The sequence below is a fragment of the Oncorhynchus tshawytscha genome, linkage group LG03, assembly GCF_018296145.1.
Source record: "Oncorhynchus tshawytscha isolate Ot180627B linkage group LG03, Otsh_v2.0, whole genome shotgun sequence".
NCBI classification, from domain to species: Eukaryota; Metazoa; Chordata; class Actinopteri; order Salmoniformes; family Salmonidae; genus Oncorhynchus; species Oncorhynchus tshawytscha.
In genome coordinates, this window is record NC_056431.1 from 66,273,819 (window position 1) to 66,293,317 (window position 19,499).

General features: G+C 42.8%; 2 protein-coding genes across 3 annotated transcripts in view; one reads left to right on the forward strand and one right to left on the reverse strand.

Moving 5' to 3' along the window:
* LOC112247095 (filamin A-interacting protein 1-like) overlaps positions 1-3,136 on the forward strand; it is a 28,706-nt gene extending 25,570 nt beyond the window's left edge. The window contains exon 2 of one of the 2 annotated variants that reach the window (XR_002953014.2): positions 2-134. Coding sequence is in view for 1 of the 2 variants with exons in the window: in XM_024415759.2 (XP_024271527.1) it covers positions 2-2,804 (2,803 nt within the window). In the remaining variant the exon portion in view is untranslated. Of the gene's footprint in view, position 1 lies in introns of both variants that reach the window. The other variant, XM_024415759.2, reaches the window with a different exon arrangement.
* The window catches only part of cmss1 (cms1 ribosomal small subunit homolog), a 57,707-nt gene extending 39,489 nt beyond the window's left edge, over positions 1-18,218 (reverse strand). Inside the window, exon 1 of the mRNA XM_024402939.2 lies at positions 17,922-18,218. Coding sequence (XP_024258707.1) covers positions 17,922-17,970 — 49 coding nt within the window. The 5' untranslated portion in view covers positions 17,971-18,218. The remainder of the gene's footprint in view (positions 1-17,921) is intronic.
* Between the last annotated feature and the right edge of the window lie 1,281 nt (positions 18,219-19,499).

Below are 19,499 nucleotides of genomic sequence, written 5' to 3' on the forward strand. Positions count from 1 at the left end.
GGCTGAAGCTGCTGCTCATCCAGGAGAAAGCCTATAGGGAAAGAAAGGAGGAAAAGAGCGAGAAAGAGGTCTCTGCTTTAAAGGAAGAGCTGACTAAAATCAAGTCTTTTGCATTGTTGGTCATTGATGAGCAGCAACACCTTACAGATCAGCTTTCACAGCAGAGCAAACGTGTCCAGGAACTGACGGACATTGACGGCCACGCCCAACAGGAGCTAAACTCCATCCATTCCAGGGCAAAAGAGCAGGAGCTTAAAGTAATTCGCTTGGAAGCAGAGTTACGCGAACAAGCTTCCCACTCCCACCTCAACCAGGAAGCCATGATGGCCAAACTGGCCAATGAGGATGCCCAGAACCGACAGCTGCGTCAGCGGTTGGCCGCCCTCAGCCGACAGCTGGATGAGCTGGAGGGGACAAGGAGCGCCCTCAAGAGGGCAGAGGAGGAGCTGCAGGAGCTGAGGGATGGGCTAAGCCATAGGGGAGAAGGGTGCACAACAACCTCTGGCTTGCTCTCAGAAGTGGAACAGCTGAGGAGGAGAGTGGTGGAGATGGAAGGAAACGACGAGGAGCTGATCCGCATGGGAGACCAATGCCGGGACCTAGACCGCAAACTGGGGAGGGAGTCCAGTCAGAGCCGAAGCCTGAAGGCCGAGGTGGACAAGCTGAATGATCGGATCAGTGACCTGGACAGACTGGAGGAGGCTCTGGGGAAAAGCAGGCAGGAGTGCAGTGCACTGAAGGGAAGCCTGGAGAAGGAAAGGGCCAGCACCAAGCAGCTGTGTGGAGAGCTGAATACCCTCAAGGTGCGGGTGAGGGAACTGGAAGTCATTGAGGGCCAGCTGGAAAGATCAGAGGGGGCGTTGAGACTGGACTTTGCCAAGTTGAGAACACTCACAGTGGTGTTGGTTGAAGAGAGGAAGAACATGGCCGAGAGAGCCAAGCAAACAGAAGAGAAACTCCAGGAGAAGAAGGATGGGAAACTGCAGGCTGAGCGTGACAGCGTGTCGACAGCCACAGAGAAACTAATTGAGGAGAGCCGCAAGGCACTGAGGTCTAAAGCAGAGCTAGAGGAGAGGATTCAGAGAGTGGCAAAAGACCGGGACGAGCTGAGGTTGAGGCTGAGGGCAGAGGAGGACAGGAGCGGGGGTCTGCAGAGCAAAGTTAGCACCATGAAAAAGATCATTCAGGTCCTGGAGGTCAAAGGGGGGGAGTTCTGTCGAGAAGTCAAGATCCCCCTGCTGGACAACACTAACCACTGCTACCAACAAGAAGAGAATAAAGTCAAAGAACTCACCCAGGAGGTAGACAGACTGAGCAGGAGACTCATGCAGAAGGGAGTGGTGGAGGGTGAGCTGATGAAGGCTGAGAAGGACTTTGATTCCCTGGAGATGAGGTGGTTCAAGGAGCAGGAGAGAGCCAGGGCCCTGGCAGTGGAGCTGGAGGAGTCCAGGAAGGAGGTCTCTAAGTACCAGCTGGCAGAGAAGAAGGAGAAAAACCAGGAGCACCTCCTCCTCAGTCGACTTCAGGAGGAGCAGGTCAGGTCTGTCCTCCTCAAAAGGGAGGTGGAGGCTCTCAAGGAGAAGGTCCAGTGGCTGATGGGGACGGAGGATTCAATCTGTCGAGTGCAAATGGACAGCTCTACCCTGCAGAAGAGGCTGACCCAGCAGGAGGTCAGGAACAGGGAGCTGGCCAGAGAGATGGAGGGACTGACCCATGAGCTGGACAGGTACCGGCGAGTCAGCAAGAGCCTCCGGCCCGGCATGACTGGTCGACGCTTCTTAGACCTCCACCTGTCCACCAAGGAGGTGCAGACGGAGCCCACAGACACCCTGCCACCTGACTACAAGAGCCTGACTCCGCTGGCCCTCAGCTGTAAACTGTATGAGGAGATCGATGGAGAGGACCCAAATCAAAACGAGGATCTTGACCTTAAGTGCAACTCGCCTCCGCTAACAAGCATTGAAAGCTTGAACCACCAAAACAGTAATGTGAGGCCATTCAGCAAACTTTCACCTAACGACAAGGACAACCCCCATACCATTAACGGCAAATTGTTACAGGGTAACTTTGTCCAGAAAGGAGATGTGACACTTGCACACACCCCGGGGCAGTCCTTACACATCAAGGTAACGCCGGACCATGGGCACAACACGGCCACACTGGAGATCAGCAGCCCCGCCGCCGACAATACCACATCCTATACCAGCACCGCGGTTATCCCCACCAGCGGAGCCCCACCAAAACAGAGATTCACCATCATCCCAAACGCTGCCATCTCCCCAGTGGCCAGAACAAAGAGCTCCCTGCCCCCAGAGGGATTTGGCAGCCCTGAAAGAGCCCTCTCCCCTCTCACCATGACCCCCATCACTGTAAACTCCCCAGACTCCTCCAGGTCAGCGTCACCTGACTACACCGGCTCTCCCATCCAGATGGTAACGGTCAGTACTGGATCGCTTGAATCCAGTGAGTTCATAGGTCAAGCCATGTTTCGTGTGAGCCCGGAGAGGCGGAACGGTTGGCAGCTCCAGAGGTCTAACAGCACTGGTCCCAGCGTCATCACCACAGAGGACAACAAGATCCACATCCATCTTGGGAGCCCCTATATCCAGTCGATTAACGGTATAACTCAGAGCCAGTCTGGGGGACCGTACCACACCCCCGGACAGGAACCAAGGACGCCAGTACTGACCAATGGCTGCCACATCAAAGGCAGCAGCAAGATCACCAGTAGCATCACCATAACCCCTGCCAACACCCCTGTCGCACGACCCTCATACATTACAGTAAGTTGCCCTTATGATTGAAACGCCCACCTCCATCCAGCCTCTAGTGACCTAGCTTCCCTTACCCAACCCTGAGTCCCTTTCACCAGAAAAGCAACAGAGCATCAGCCCTAACCAGCCTGTCTGAACAGCCACATCATCATCATAATAAGTGTATTGTTACATAACTGTGTGCATGAGAAAGCACTTATCTAATCCTGTCTGGACTCACACCTGCACTGAATGTGAAATGGTCACCTAAATCTATTCAAGACTACTACTTACAAATATAGCCTCCCACATTTCTGATATGTGCATTTAATAATTCCCTATACCTTGTTACATTTAACCATTAAAAACAGTTTGGTTTCTTTTGTTGTTTCCCCTGTTGTCCATTTACTAAAGGCCATTTCCTAATTAATATGTGACTATAAGTCTAGGATATATTTTATATTTATATTACTTAGGATAACCACGTTTGTTAATGAGGCTATATATTTTTCTGATGAGTCTCATTCACTGTGAAATACTTAAACAATGACAATATTTACATGTGCACCAATATCCCACTATTAATCGGGATACTTAAGTACCCCGTTTTTGAGTTGACGCATATAAAAAACATCATATCCTGGGGCATCCCGAGTGGCGCAGCGGTTAAAGCACTGCATTGAAGTGCTAGAGGCGTCACTACAGACCCGGATTCAATCCCGGGCTGTATCACAACCGGACGTGATCGGGAGTCCCATAGGGTTCACCTCCCTAGCCATTTGGGGAGTTGCAACGATGAGACAAGATTGAAATTGGGGAGAAAAGGGTTATGAGAAACCCGCGGGATAAATTTGCGGGTTTCACGCACCAGCTAAGCTTCTGGGAGAGCACAATGGTTCCCTTTTGATTAGTTATTAAACCCGGATAAGATGCCTGGGATATGCGGATCTTAGACAGGATACTGTGGCATGTAAACATCTTATCCCATTTACTGCGGTCTACGCAGGCTCAGTTTTGCATATCATGGATGACAAACAAATCACTTCAAAACTAGGCTACCTGCACAGTTCCACCCACCACTATAATTCCATAATCATGTATTTTGCTGATGCTCCATACTGGACCGTATAGACTACTGGCTACTTTCACCCATAATTTAGACAACGTTCTGCTAATCATTTTGGATATTTGGTAGGGAAATTTATGATTTCCGACATTTGGTAGACTATTGTTTGTCAACTATAGTTAGATACATGCAGCTTCTCTTCTGCCACAACCGGTTGCCCTTTGAGACTAAATAAAGTGGTGCTCACCAGAACGTCTTAATTGATAGAATGAATGCATTAGTAATGTAGTTAACACCGGTAAAGTTCTGTTTTGAATCTCATCACGGACAGCTTTAGCATTTTAGTTAATTAGCAACTGTAACTACTTTATAGCTACTTTGCATGTTAGCTAACCCTTTTAGGAAACCCTTCAACTCCTAAACTTAACCCTAACCCCTAACCCAGCTAACATTAGCCAGCTACCTAGAATTTGTAACATATTGTACATTTTGCACATTCATAAAATATAATAATGAATTGTAATTTGTAACATATCATACGAAATGGTGTCCCCGATTTACTTACAGAATAATACAAAATGCTCTGAGACCAGGTTGTTTGTGCTATTGAAATACTGTCTACTTGCATTACTGTCAAAGACAACACATTACAGACACATTCACATTTTCTCAAGAGACGCTGAAAGAAATAATTTCTCCACTCCCAAGACAAAATTAACATTTATTCTATAATGTTACTGCAAGAAATGCAATATTCTGCAGGAGTTAATATTATATTATGCTTCATGTGAGAGGTTATAGGCCTCCATATTTCACTTACTATTCCATTTAACTCATATGAACTTAAATGAGGAATATTCTGTTTATTCATGGCTACAGGGATACTTGCGGGTGGGATATCAAAAGGTGCATGTAAACAGCTTACCCCGAATAAGACCTGAAGAGTGATACGAGTTACTATTAAGAATACTGAGCGCATGTAAACGTGGTCCTTGTAACTCCGAAATGGTTGAAAATAGCAGTTGGAAGTTGGATATTGTTTTTAATGCTCTCAATTTTAATACTCACTGAGACCTAAAAGATCAACTCCACAACTTTTCAACCTCATTTTGCATTATCTACAGCACAATACCTGTGTCAATAAATGTGATAACAGTACATTTAAGTTTTGTAGGAAAAGAATTCACTAAAAAGTTCTACCCGATGACATTTTTTATACTGTTATTTTCAAACACTGACATTAGAGATGGCGTAGGGAGCAAGAAAATCCCCTCAATTGGGCTAGAAACAACTTCCAGGTTTTGAAAATCACCGTCTTTTACCTTTAATCCTACCCTGTGACGTCACAGAAGCATTTTTTTTTAGGACTTTCTTCTTATCTTTTTAACCACAGATCATATAAATGTGCTGTTTTCACATACGCAGACAATGGTTTGGTGCTAGAGATAATGAATGAGGTTGAAAAGTGTCAGAATTGATTTTGGTAAAATGGTAAAATCCTCTGTGTTAAGAGGCTCACAAACCAATAGGGATTAAATGGGACAGAAAAAAACTGCAGTAAATTCCAACATGTGTGCGCTTGGATCAGTGAGATTCACAGGCTGATGTCATCACCAATTCATCTCTACCACACCACAACCCCAGCATGAGCATATGCGTGTATTCTCTGTAGGCCCGTGTGTAAGTGTGGCGGCTGCAGTCATATCCAATGAAACACAGGAAATCTCAGCTCAGATAAAAAGCACTGTGTAGTAGACTAGAGCAAAGGGGAACAGCACTGTGAAGTAGACTAGAGCAAAGGGCAACACTGTGTAGTAGACTAGAGCAAAGGGGGGCAGCACTGTGTAGTAGACTAGAGCAAAGGGGGCAGCACTGTGTAGTAGACTAGAGCAAAGGGGAACAGCACTGTGAAGTAGACTAGAGCAAAGGGCAACACTGTGTAGTAGACTAGAGCAAAGGGGGCAGCACTGTGTAGTAGACTAGAGCAAAGGGGGCAGCACTGTGTAGTAGACTAGAGCAAAGGGGGCAGCACTGTGTAGTAGACTAGAGCAAAGGGGGCATCACTGTATAGTAGACTAGAGCAAAGGGGGGCAGCACTGTGAAGTAGACTAGAGCGAAGGGAAGGGGGGCCACACCTGGGGAACTTTAACTGAGTACTCAGTGAGGTTAGGCCTACTTTATATGGTAACATTTTTTCCCAAACGTGATCTATTTCGAGGATCAGTGTTCCAATGTGAAAATAAATAAACTGAATCTGTAGCCTTATTTGGGCAAGCAATTCAACCACAAACAAACATATCGCCTAAGCCGAGATAGTCAAGGATAAGAAGCACACACAAAGTTGTGACGGAGACAGACACAGAGCATACGTACTCTACTCTATTTGTTCTTAACTGACTTGCCTAGTTAAATAAAGGTAAAAAATCTAAAAGAAAGACTCAGCTGAAGAACAGAGAAACAGACTAATGCAGTATCCTGTATCTATGGTGACAAGCTGAATCCTACCATTATAACACCAGAGGAGAGAAGACTAGCTGGGAGCCATCAGGAGCAGACAGACAGAACCTGACATAGATGGAGCGTTTCCAGTGCCTATGATATCACTTGGCGAGGCCGTGACCAGGCCTGATGACATTTTGGAACGATTATGGCTTAACTCAGACCATACATCAGAGGCCTTACAGCCACAAACTCAGTCAGTCAGTCAGTCAGAATGTTAAGGACTCATGTTAAAAGGAACCACCAGCTTTCATATGTTCTCATGTTCTGAGCAAGGAACGTTAACTTTTATACATGGCACATATTGCACTTTTACTTTCTTCTCCAACACTGTGTTTTTGCATTGTTTAAACCAAATTGAACATGTTTCATTATTTTTTTATTTCATCGGTTATTTTATCGGTTATTTTTTATTTTTTAATCCATTATAAAAAATAAAAATTTGAGGCAAAATTTATTTTATTGATGTATTATATTGCGTTAAAATAAGTGTTCATTCAGTATTGTTGTAATTGTCATTATTACAATTTTTTTTTTAAATATATATTTATTTTAAAATCGGTATCAGCTGTTTTTGGTCTTCCAATAATCGTATCGGCGGTGGAAAATCATAGTCGGTCGACTTCTAACCAGAACCCACTGGATTCTCCAATTATATTGAATGAACTACAGGACTAAATGCAAACCTTCCAACCCAAAAAGGCCTGTGATGTTGATGGTATCCTCAATGAATTGATAAAATACACAGACCACAAATTCCAATTGGCTATACTAAAACTCTTTAACATCATCCTTAGCTCTGGCATCTTCCCCAATATTTGGAACCACACTCTGATCACCCCAATCCACAACAGTGGAGACGAATTTGACCCCAATAACAGTGGGATATGCATCAATGGCAACCTTCGAAAAATCCTCTGCATTATCATTAATAGCAGACTCATACATTTCCTCAGCAAAAACAATGTACTGAGCAAATGTCAAATTGGCTTTTTATCAAACAGACCACGTATTCACCGTGCATATCCTAATTGACAAACAAACGCAAATTATTCTCATGCTTTGATGAATTCAAAAAAGCATTTGAATCAATTTGGAATGAGGGTCTGCTATACAAATTGATGGAAAGTGGTGTTGGGGGAAAAACATGACATTGCACCCAGCCTCACCCTACTAGAATCTGAAGTCAAGCTAAAAATACTTCAAATTAGTTATAGAACCCATTGCCCTTTATTGTTGTGAGGTCTGGGGTCTGCTCACCAACCAAAAATTCACAAAATGGGACAAAGCATTCACCAAAAATATCCTCCGCTTAACGTAAAACACTAAATAATGCATGCAGTGCAGAATTAGGCCGATGCCCGTCAATTATTAAAATTCAGAAAAGAGACGTTAAATTCTACAACCACCTAAAATGTAACGATTCCAAAACCTTCCATAACAAAGCCATCACCTACAGAAAGATGAACCTGGAGAAGAGTCCCCTAAGCAAGCTGGTCCTGGGGCTCTGTTCACAAACATAACCCACAGAGCCCCAGGACAGCAACACAATTAGACCCAACAAAAATCATGAGAAAAGAAAAAGATAATTACTTGACACATTGGAAGGAATTAACAAACAAAAAAAATAGGAAACTAGAATGCTATTTGGCCATAAACAGAGTGTACACAGTGGCAGAAAGAAATCTTTGACTAGGGATGCACAATATATCGGTGAGCATATCGGAATCGGACGTAATTCGCAAAAAATGCCAACCTCGGCCCGATGTCTAGTTTAACGCCGATGTGCAAAACCGATGACAAAGCTGATGTGCATATATAACGTAACAACACCACGGAAAATACAGCGCTACACAGAACAAAAGCAGAAAAATACTAAGCGCACACTTCCAACAACTAAACAAGTTGAGCAGTCATTTGAAAGAGGAAGAAATGATCCGCGAGACAACTCAAAGGTGAACTCCATTAGCGCCAAAATAATAGAATTCATTATGCTACTTGCTATGGGCGTCACGACTGATATTTGGACCAGCGATGTCAGCCCCATGAGCGGAGTCTGGCAGCACAGTGGGTCGACGAGGATTTCATACAGAAGAAAGCCGTATTGCTCAAGAATGTGCTGGTTCTCATACCGCTGCTGCCATTTCAATGGCATTTCAGAACATGTTTGAAACATGAACACACTCCTAGTGCCATTCGAACAACTGACTGGAGAAATAAGCTCATCAACTGTGTCTGCAGCAGACGGGACACCCTCTGTCATGGCATTGAAACACCTGCTCAACAAAACCGCCGACAGACCGAGGGGTTAAAACTTACAAAAGTACTCAAGGCTGTGAACAAGCGATTTGGTGGTATTCTCTCTGAGCCTCTTTACTGTGTCGCCACCATGCTAGATGCTAGGTACAAGGACCACTACTTCTTTAACAGGCATTCTCTCTGAGCCTCTTTACTGTGTCGCCACCATGCTCGATGCTAGGTACAAGACCCGCTACTTCTTTAACAGGCATTCTCTCTGAGCCTCTTTACTGTGTCGCCACCATGCTCGATGCTAGGTACAAGGACCACTACTTCTTTAACAGGCATTCTCTCTGAGCCTCTTTACTGTGTCGCCACCATGCTCGATGCTAGGTACAAGGACCACTACTTCTTTAACAGGCATTCTCTCTGAGCCTCTGTACTGTGTCGCCACCATGCTCGATGTTAGGTACAAGGACAGACAAGAAACAGGGTTATACGTGAAATGTTACATACACAGATAGACAAAATGGAAACGGACATAGTGACAGTGCGCACTGAGGCCACGGACAGACAGAGCTGAAACTTCACTGCTTGACATGTATGATGAAATCCTGGTTGAGAATGAAACGACTGAACAAATGAACAACGAAACAGCACAGCAAGTAAGTGAAAGAAATAGGTTTTGATGATGTTTTACTGGGGACATACGTAAACACCAACAAAATAACTTTTTGGTCAGTGTGGTACGGTGTGTAACTTTTATTTAACCAGGCAAGTCAGTTAAAAACAATATCTTAGTTACAATGACGGCCTACCCCGGATGAAGCTGGGCCAATTGTGTGCCGCCCTATAGACTTCCAATCATGGCCGGATGTGATACAGCCTGGATTCGAACCAGGGACTGTAGTGACACCTCTTGCACTGAGATGCAGTGCCTTAGACTGCTGCGTCCATGTGTGTGTGTTAACTATTTAACTGTACTAGAATGCTTAAAAAAGGCTGCTAAAATTTTAAATATTGGTTATCGGTATTGTTTTTTATGGCAAGGAAAATATTGGATATCGGTATCGACTAAAAATGTCATATCGGTGCATCACCATCTTTGACTTTGTACAAACTCAGTGAACATAGCCTTGCTATTTAGAAAGGATGCTGTAGGCAGACCTGGCTCTCAAGAGAAGACAGGCTATGTGCACATTGCCCATAAAATGAGAGGTAAACTGAGTTGCACTCCCTAACCTCCTGTCAAATGTATGACCATATTAGATTACACAGATCCACAAAGAATTCGAAAACCAACCAAATTTGAATAACTCCCATATCTACTGGGTGTGCCATCACAACAGCAATATTTGTGACCTGTTTCCACAAGAAAAGGGCAACCAGTGAAGAACAAACTCCATTGTAAATACAACCTATATTTATTTATTTTCCCTTTTGTACTTTATTTGCACATCATTACAACACTGTATATAGACATAATGACATTTCAAATGTCTTTATTCTTTTGGAACTTCTGTGAGTGAAATGTTTACTGTTAATATTATTGTTTGTTATTTACTTCACTTGCTTTGGCAATGTTAACATATGTTCCCAATGCCAATAAAGCCCTTAAATTGAATTGAAATTGACATGGGGAAATGGAGAGACACGGGGAGACGGAGGAGGGAGGTAAAGGAGACGGATATAGACACAGGGAGATGGGGGGGGTAAAGGAGATGGATATAGACACAGGGAGATGGGGGTAAAGGAGATGGATATAGACACAGGGAGATGGGGGGGGTAAAGGAGATGGATATAGACAGGGAGATGGGGGGTAAAGGAGATGGATATAGACAGGGAGATGGGGGGTAAAGGAGATGGATATAGACAGGGAGATGGGGGGTAAAGGAGATGGATATAGACACAGGGAGATGGGGGGTAAAGGAGATGGATATAGACAGGGAGATGGGGGTAAAGGAGATGGATATAGACAGGGAGGTGGGGGGGGTAAAGGAGATGGATATAGACACAGGGAGGGGGGGGGTAAAGGAGATGGATATAGACAGGGAGATGGGGGGGGTAAAGGAGATGGATATAGACAGGGAGATGGAGGGGGTAGAGGAGATGGATATAGACAGGGAGGTGGAGGGGGGTAGAGGAGATGGATATAGACAGGGAGGTGGAGGGGGGGGTAGAGGAGATGGATATAGACAGGGAGGTGGAGGGGGTAGAGGAGATGGATATAGACAGGGTGATGGAGGGGGGTAGAGGAGATGGATATAGACAGGGTGATGGAGGGGGTAGAGGAGATGGATATAGACAGGGTGATGGAGGGGGTAGAGGAGATGGATATAGACACAGGGAGATGGAGGGGGGTAGAGGAGATGGATATAGACACAGGGAGATGGAGGGGGTAGAGGAGATGGATATAGACACAGGGAGATGGAGGGGGGTAGAGGAGATGGATATAGACCACAGGGAGATGGAGGGGGGTAGAGGAGATGGATATAGACACAGGGAGATGGAGGGGGTAGAGGAGATGGATATAGACACAGGGAGATGGAGGGGGGGTAGAGGAGATGGATATAGACACAGGGAGATGGAGGGGGGGGTAGAGGAGATGGATATAGACACAGGGAGATGGAGGGGGGTAGAGGAGATGGATATAGACACAGGGAGATGGAGGGGGGGATAAAGGAGATGGATATAGACAAAGAAGCAAATTTAAGAGCACCTTCCTTAGGTACTCAGTCATTTTGATGTGACAGTTATTGGGTGTCTTTGAAGCATCAAATCAAATACTGATTGAACTCTGCTTTGGCAGTGTGTGATGATGCAAAGCCCTACAATGGCAGCGCTAGTGGGTGATGTCAGAGCTATGGCAGCCAGAATAGTTCAGCTGCACCCCTACTGACAGACTGTCAAAGTCAAGCAATGGAAAAAATGAGAGAGACTGTTTTTTTCTATTTTCAATCAGTGCAAAAACCATCATGACTGTGTGTATGCGTGTCAGGGTTTGGTGCACAAATAAATAAAATTGACTCTGGCCAAGAAAACATCCCATTGCAAAATAATGCTTTTTAGCCTATTCGTGGATAGAAATAGCAGTTGAAAATAAATTTGACTGGTCATGCTTATCGGTCTACAGTTTAATTTGCATAATTTAGTGGAATAAAATTGACACCTGTACAGTATATCCGTTATGTATCACACACATACAGCATAGTGTCTGAGTGGAAAATCTGTCAGACAGAGCAAGAGCTGATGCTGCAGCATATTGTGGTGCTTTCAAGACAACTGGGATCTCTGAAAAGTACGAGGTCAAATCATGACCTCAGTGATCTTCAGGTCGGAAAGTCAGAGCTCTAGAAAGAGGCCCAAGTTCCCGAGTGGGAATTCCGAGTTGGATGACCGTTCAAAACTATTTTTTCCCCTCAGTTTTCCCCCCAGTAGCAATTATTTTTTCTCCCAGTTGCCTTGAACGAACTGAAGTTGGAAGTCGGAGATTTCAGATGAGTTGTTTTGAACGCAGCATCAAACACCAACGGAAGGCAGGCTTCATCAGCGCGTCATACACCACTTTGCAATGAGCTGGAGGAAGTATGCATTTTGAAAACATAATTATTGTTCGAAGCCTGGACATTTTAATATATGTTATGATGCATGTCTTGCCTTGCTTCAAAATAGCCTATAAATTTGGTATCTATCATCCCACAACTGTCAAAGAGTCTGTTTGGAAAATGCTCGCACTCACAAACAAGCTGACCAATAGAATATGTAGCCTAATATTTTCTACTACAGTAGATTGACATAGTAATCTTGCTGTTTGTTATTCCTCTTGTTCGCTGAGGAAACGTAAATGTGGACAGTTATATGTTTAAAGAGCACATCAGAATTCGGTAAGAAGGACCACACATCGTTGCATCCTTGACTTGCATGTTCTGTTCATATCAATTACCATATTGTAAAATGTGATCTCTGTCACTCTGAGCACCGTGGGTGTACGCCCTAACCAGGCTACGCACCCAACACACATGGGTCCAGTAAATGAAAAATATTGCCGGTCCTAACAGAAACCCTGTTGTGTGTGAGTAACTGATCAGGAAAGACTCCTGTTGACACGTTTCTATTTCCACTCGCCAGGTTCCTGCAAGTCTGAAGCCCGGCCCCACCAGGATCCCCAAACCAAAGGCTACAGTATGCCGAGAGGGACAAACAGCACTACTAACACTGGACAGAGCAAAGGACAGCCGCATGCCGCCGCCATGCAATCTGGGAAAACACTGAACGGTCAGACTGTGTTCAACATGAGAAACTAACCCACCACATCCTGAGCACCACAATAGACACGGCTGGGGTGAATTCAGGGGAAATGTTCAGAACATTGTAGATGGAAAAGATATAACTACATCTGAGACAATTCCCTATTTTACTAACTAGGGAAATAACACATTGCAGGTGATATAATATTTGAAACCAAATGCTTGCACTAGTGCTGTGTAAATCAATAAAGAATGTATTATGCCATTGGCGCAATCTATCAATTTCCTGATGGTCTATTTAAAATGTAAAAATCTCTTTTATAGGTGCTACTTTGTATTTTCAGAAAACGTCCATAATATATCTGGTGCTAATAGTGTTTCACACTGTTACTTACCTGCCAGTGTTGTGATTGGCTGTGATATTCGCCTATTGATTTCTCCAGCCAGAGCGACATCTGTTATCAAACTTTGTGGCTGTGCTATCTAATGGAAACTGCTCTGGTAGATAAAAATTCTACACTGTTTGCTCAATTTCAGTTTATATGTGAAAACAAGCACTGAATAGTGTACAGAATCATTGTACCATCTAACATCACTGTGACATATATTTTCAATAACAAAAAATATATTTTTTACAGCTGTTTCAAGTTGTTGAACCAAAAGTAACTTTAGTTTTGGTCTACCAGCTTCAAACATCTGTAAAAAGATATGTCCCAGTGATTTGATGGTACAATGATTCCCTACACTATACAAAAAATACAATGCTAAAAAAAAAAAATACTCCTATGTGTAGTAGAGTTGGGAGATATTTGGGGAGACGTCTTCTATGATATGTTACTCCAAATACCACCATATCCGATATAATAGTTGTGCGCCGTTAATGACAGTCATTCCAGACTGGGCAATTTTTGTGCTTATTTACAATATTATAGTTGCATTCTCATTAAAATAATATTTGTATGGAAGAAGAAATAAGGCTTATTTAATTAATGTACAACATATTGAAACAGCGCAACTGATAAAACTGCAAGATTATTTGAGCTTTACCAATCAGTATATTCTTGCACATCACAATATAACATTACAATCTATGCAATATTCGGAATGCATCATTTGTCACCAGTGCTTGAAAACATGTGGCTAAAACTGTAAATACAATATGCTCCATCCATACATACTGTATGGTACAGTAGGATCACCACGACATACAGAAAATAAGGCACTTACTTTGATAGGACACATCACTGCACTCTATTCTCCTCTGTAAATTGGTAATCTCTGTAATCTCCCGTTGCAAGACCCACTGGTTGATGCTCATTTATAAAACCCTCTTAGGCCTCACTCCCCACTATCTGACATACCTACTGCAGCCTTCATCCTCCACATACAACACCCGTTCTGCCAGTCACATTCTGATAAAGGTCCCCAAAGCACACGCATGCCTGGGTCGCTCCTCTTTCAGTTTGCTGCAGCTAGCAACTGGAACAGGATGCAAAAAAAACACTCAAACTGGACAAAGACTCAATCATGAACACTCTTACTGGCAGTTGTGGGTGCTTTGTGTGATGCATTGTTGTCTCTACCTTCTTGCTGTTGTCTGTGCTCAATTATGTTTGTACCATGTTTTGTTCTTCTACCATGTTGTGCTTCTGCAATGTTGTGTTTCTACCATGTTGTGCTTCTGCAATGTTGTGTTTCTACCATGCTGTGTTGCTACCATGCTGTGTTGCTACCATGCTGTGTTGTCATGCGTTGCTGCTATGCTGTGTTGCTACCATGCTGTGTTTCTACCATGCTGTGTTGCTACCATGCGTTGCTGCTATGCTGTGTTGCTACCATGCTGTGTTTCTACCATGCTGTGTTGCTACCATGCGTTGCTGCTATGTTGTTGTCTTAGGTCTCTCTTTATGTAGTGTTGTGGTGTCTCGTCATGATGTTTGTTTTGTCCTATATTCTTAATCCCAGCCCCCATCCCCGCAGGAGACCTTTTGCCTTTTGGTAGGCTGTCATTGTAAATAATAATTTGCACTTTAACTGACATGCCTAGTTAAATAAAAGGTTAAATAAAATAAATAAAAAATAGGAACGCACACATGTCCAAAGTTATTATTTGTAAGGAAAACAACAAGGAAGGCAATGCGAGCACCAGCCAGAAAATATGCCAATTCCTGCAAGACTGTGCAAATGTCGGGGGAAACATTGGTAAAGTGCTTGGGCTCTCGTGGAAGAGAGAGGTTTGTCCGGCTCAGTAAAGCTTCAAACATAAATCGTCCGAAACACTGAAATAGGCTACTTCTATGTGAATTAATAAGGAAGCGGAACACACCTGAAGTCAAACTGTAGTTAAAAAATAAAACTTGTTTGAAAATAAGTGGAAATTGAAACATAGCCTATAGATAATTAGCAGGCAGTGCGTGTTAACTGTCCTGTTGGGTAAAAATCACATTTAGGAACAGTGAGTGAATTCTGACATCCTGCGCATAAAACAACTCACGCTGGAGCGATCGTTAGAGATATTTGGAACTCACATGTGAAAAGGTTAAGCTAGCCAAGACCAACAACACAAACAAAGACTATACAGCTACAATTAACTTCTTATGGGCAGCCAATATCCGGTGAAATTGCAGAGTGCGAAATTCAAACTAGAGTATTATAAATATTTAACTTTCATAAAATCACAAGTGTAATACATCAAAATAAAGCTTAACTTCTTGTTAATCCAGCTGCTATGTCAGATTTCAAAAAGGCTTTACGGCGAAAGCAAACCATGCGATTATCTGAGGACAGCGCCCCGCATACAAACACATGAAAAACATTTCAACCAGGAAGGGGCGACACGAAAAGTCATAATTTTAACCGTTTTAGAAACTTTAGAGTGTTTTCTATCCAAATCTACCAATTATATGCATATCTTAACTTCTGGGCCTGAGTAACAGGTAGTTTACTTTGGGCACGCTTTCATCCGGACGTCAAAATACTGCCCCCTACCCAAGAGAGTTTTTTTTAATTTTTTATGTTTACCTTTATTTAACTAGGCAAGTCAGTTAAGAACAAATTCTTATTTTCAATGACAGCCTAGGAACAGTGGGTTAACTGCCTGTTCAGGGGCAGAACGACAGATTTGTACCTTGTCAGCTCGGGGGACTAGTAACCTTCCGGTCTAACCACTAGGCTACCCTGCCGCCCCAGGTTAATGAATGGAGTTACAAACGGACTGTACCAAAGAAGTTAAAATGTATTACTTGTAAATAAACGTTTTCCACACCCGTGTCTACGTGTAGCCTACTTCGACACCGTGTCCCCACATTTCCCACTCTCCCATGCCGAATAGCCTGAAGCCACAGAGCTCTTATCGTAGGCTCTATTTCTCTACATGGGATTATTACAAACCATGGGTTGGGAATTGACCTGGCTACATGTACATTGAACACCACAGCAGCTTTTCGGGATGTTTAGTTATTTCTGTATAACAAAAAAAATCTACGAAAAAGTTGCCTCTTTTACAACAGGAGGTCAACGGGAAAGAATGTTGGTTTTCCCCAATTTGTAGGCGTAGTCGAGAGGAATTCCTTATTACTAACAACTAATGACTATAGTCCGAGTACCAGTCTCTTTAGCTAAAATTCCATTCTTTACCTCTCTGTCATTGCCAAAGAGACTGGCCTTTCGTCAATCTCAACATTCAATATGTGCTGGATGCTCATTTGGTTTTGGAAATAACGTTCATATTTTCCATGACAACATGTGGAGCCTCAAAAGTAGAATTAGAATTCATAACAAAGTCAAAAAACAATAATGTTGCTGTTAGTTAGGCAAGCTGTTGTATTTTGACGTTTTGTGGTTGGAACTGCAGTATGTATTTATTTTGAGAATGTAGATGTGAGCTAGCAACTTTTGACATACTGGTTTCATCTGGACAAACAATATGGTTGCTTAGCAAAGATTTTTATAACTAACCCAAGATAGACCACAGCCTGTCGTTTCCGATGGGAGCAAATTAATCATAGTCCGCAGAGCAAGCAAGGAGGTGGGCAGAGCCAAGCATGACATTGGCACAGATATGAACTGTAGAACAATGAAACAGATATTTCACTGGATATTTAAATGTGAAGCATCCGCTTGGTGTTTCCACAAACCCACTGGCGGGCAGTGGGAGAAGATTGAACTAGATGGATTTTGGCCGACATTCCGTAAATGTCCTCATCGATGAAACATTTGATCTCAATACAGTTCTGTTTCCAGAACTAGAATATGTTATGAACAGTGTACTAAGGTTTGTAAACTTTAACCTTGGCGATAAAAAAAACAACACTATTGCATTGTTTAGAAGGAGTGCAAAAGCGAATTGAGTTACACATCAAAGAGTAGTTGTTCCATAAATAAAATATGCAGATGAGGCTAGAACGCACCAATAGGATCTATTGGCTCTGCTTCCCTCCTTGGTGCTTGGCTCTGCCCACTATGGCTCATTTGTTCCCATTGGAAACGACAGGCTGTGGCCTACCTTGGTTTAGTTATACAAATCTTTGATATTGGCAAGTCCTACCATTATTAGCATTTTTCTGTTAGGGAACGCCTTCTTTGAACTGCGCGTGTGTAATAACAAATCGCCCTTGTACTCATAAACGCATTTATTTTTTACTTTTGCAAAGCGTAGAGTCTATAAAACTTAGTCCACTCTGTTCGTAACAGATTTCAATTTTGGAAATATTAAACTATCGAGATCTGTGGTACAGGTCTAAAAACGCGTCGAACATCAACTACCACAATACACCTCGGTGTGAGCTCCATCAGCTAGACACACGTGTAAAACAGAACATACACGCATGTTGCTATGGCTAACTAGCTCAACTTTCTGGACGAACACAGCGCAGGCATAATATTAAAATACACGAAACGTGCTCGGGAGAGGACAGTTGAGCAATTGCTTTGAAGGCCTTCAGCTAAACATGGACAGAATAGCCAAGCATGGGAGTCTCGTTAGCTAGCTACTAGCTATCTATGTTAGCTGTCCTACAGATATTTTTAAAAGCACCCAGTGCAATGACAGATATGAGACGGTATCTTGCTCAGCCAAAGGCACACATACTTCCAGCTGTAAGAAATATTATAACTTACCCGAATTGCCCTTTTGTTCCCACCAGTCATCACCTAAATCGTCCCCCATCTTCAAATCCAAAACTACCGCTGCGCTGTGGCTTCTGGTTGTTCACAATCGCATGGCATTTGTGAACAGTTTAAACGGAAGTGTTACCGGGACATTATGGACAAGCCATCAACTCTACACTTACTACATTAGGTTGAGTACACTGACAAAGCCCCTGCAAAAGAAGCAGTCACGAAAGTGGCATCTGTTATTGTGTAAATGTTTCAAGAAGGGCTACAATAAATATTTGCTAAACCGCTGAGAAACGGTATGTGACATTGCGGTATATAACGTAACTCAAATATTTGTATTTTAACATTAACATCTACAGATTCAAGATAAATGTGCATAATTAACGCAGGGCATATGTCATGACAAGTTTATGTATAAATTAAAATGTTTTAAAATGTAACGTAAGCTATGTTATTGAGCGAGAATGTATTTCTGATTGATGTATTTTATGGGGAATCTGCAACTTGAGTCCTATTCTATTCAGACTTTATTGGCAGCGTTTCAAATTCGAAGTAGACAGCCCTTGGCCTTAAACCCTATGCCTTTGGGGAAATCCCCGCTGTCATATTTGTCGTCGGTCCAAACAATGAGCCAAGCAAGGGAAGTTTACAACGTAAACCCCTCAGCCTTCGCTTTTAATGGAGTTTGCGAGTGTAGAATTTTGTTCGCTCGGGCCTGAAACGCCCCAATTCGCAATGATTGTACATCCGCTAAGAAAAGTCCTCCAAAACCTAAAACCTCAACTGTCAATATGAAGTCAACATACAAGTGTAAGTAAAAACGAATGTAAATAAGTTACATTGTGAAACTAATGCACAAACACGTCTCATAAAAGTAATGTTTTTGGAAATTGTAGAAGAAAAAAAATCCTCCTTCAGAAGTAGCTAGGCAGGCTAATGTTAGTTAGCTAATTAATTTGCTAGCTATCATAGAGTAGGGGTATATTAATAATTATATAGTTAATATAAGTAGACATGCAATCACAATTGACTGTAGCTCATATAAAGCACCCACAAGCTACCGGTGGCTGAAAACACAATCATCGCGGGATGAACGAGGGACGAATTTCCTGGCAAGGGCGGTCCATTTAAAAATCATTCCTTCCGAATTCTTATCACTTTACAAGGTTCCTGTAACACCTAAAGATTTTGCAATTGTTTTAGATGCCATTTCCTCAGGTGTTGCTCTGTTATTCAGGAACGTGTCAAGACCTGACCCTCAGAGCCTACCTTCTATTGACCCTGTTGACTCATCAGTAGGAAAGATTTGTTTCTCTTTTGGTCCATTCAACAACAGAGTGATACGACCCTTGTTTCAGCAGGATGTTGTATCTATACCTTATGTCATGCCTTATTGGAATGGATTTATTGATAATATCTGTTGGGGAAAAGTTTGGATGTTGCCACACACATACCTACTTGTTAACTAAATTAAGGAAGTTTCCTTTAAAATGATTAATAAATATTATCCTGTCAACCACTATATGAAGAAGTTTAAGGAAAACATCAACTCAAATTGCTCCTTTCGTAATGACCACC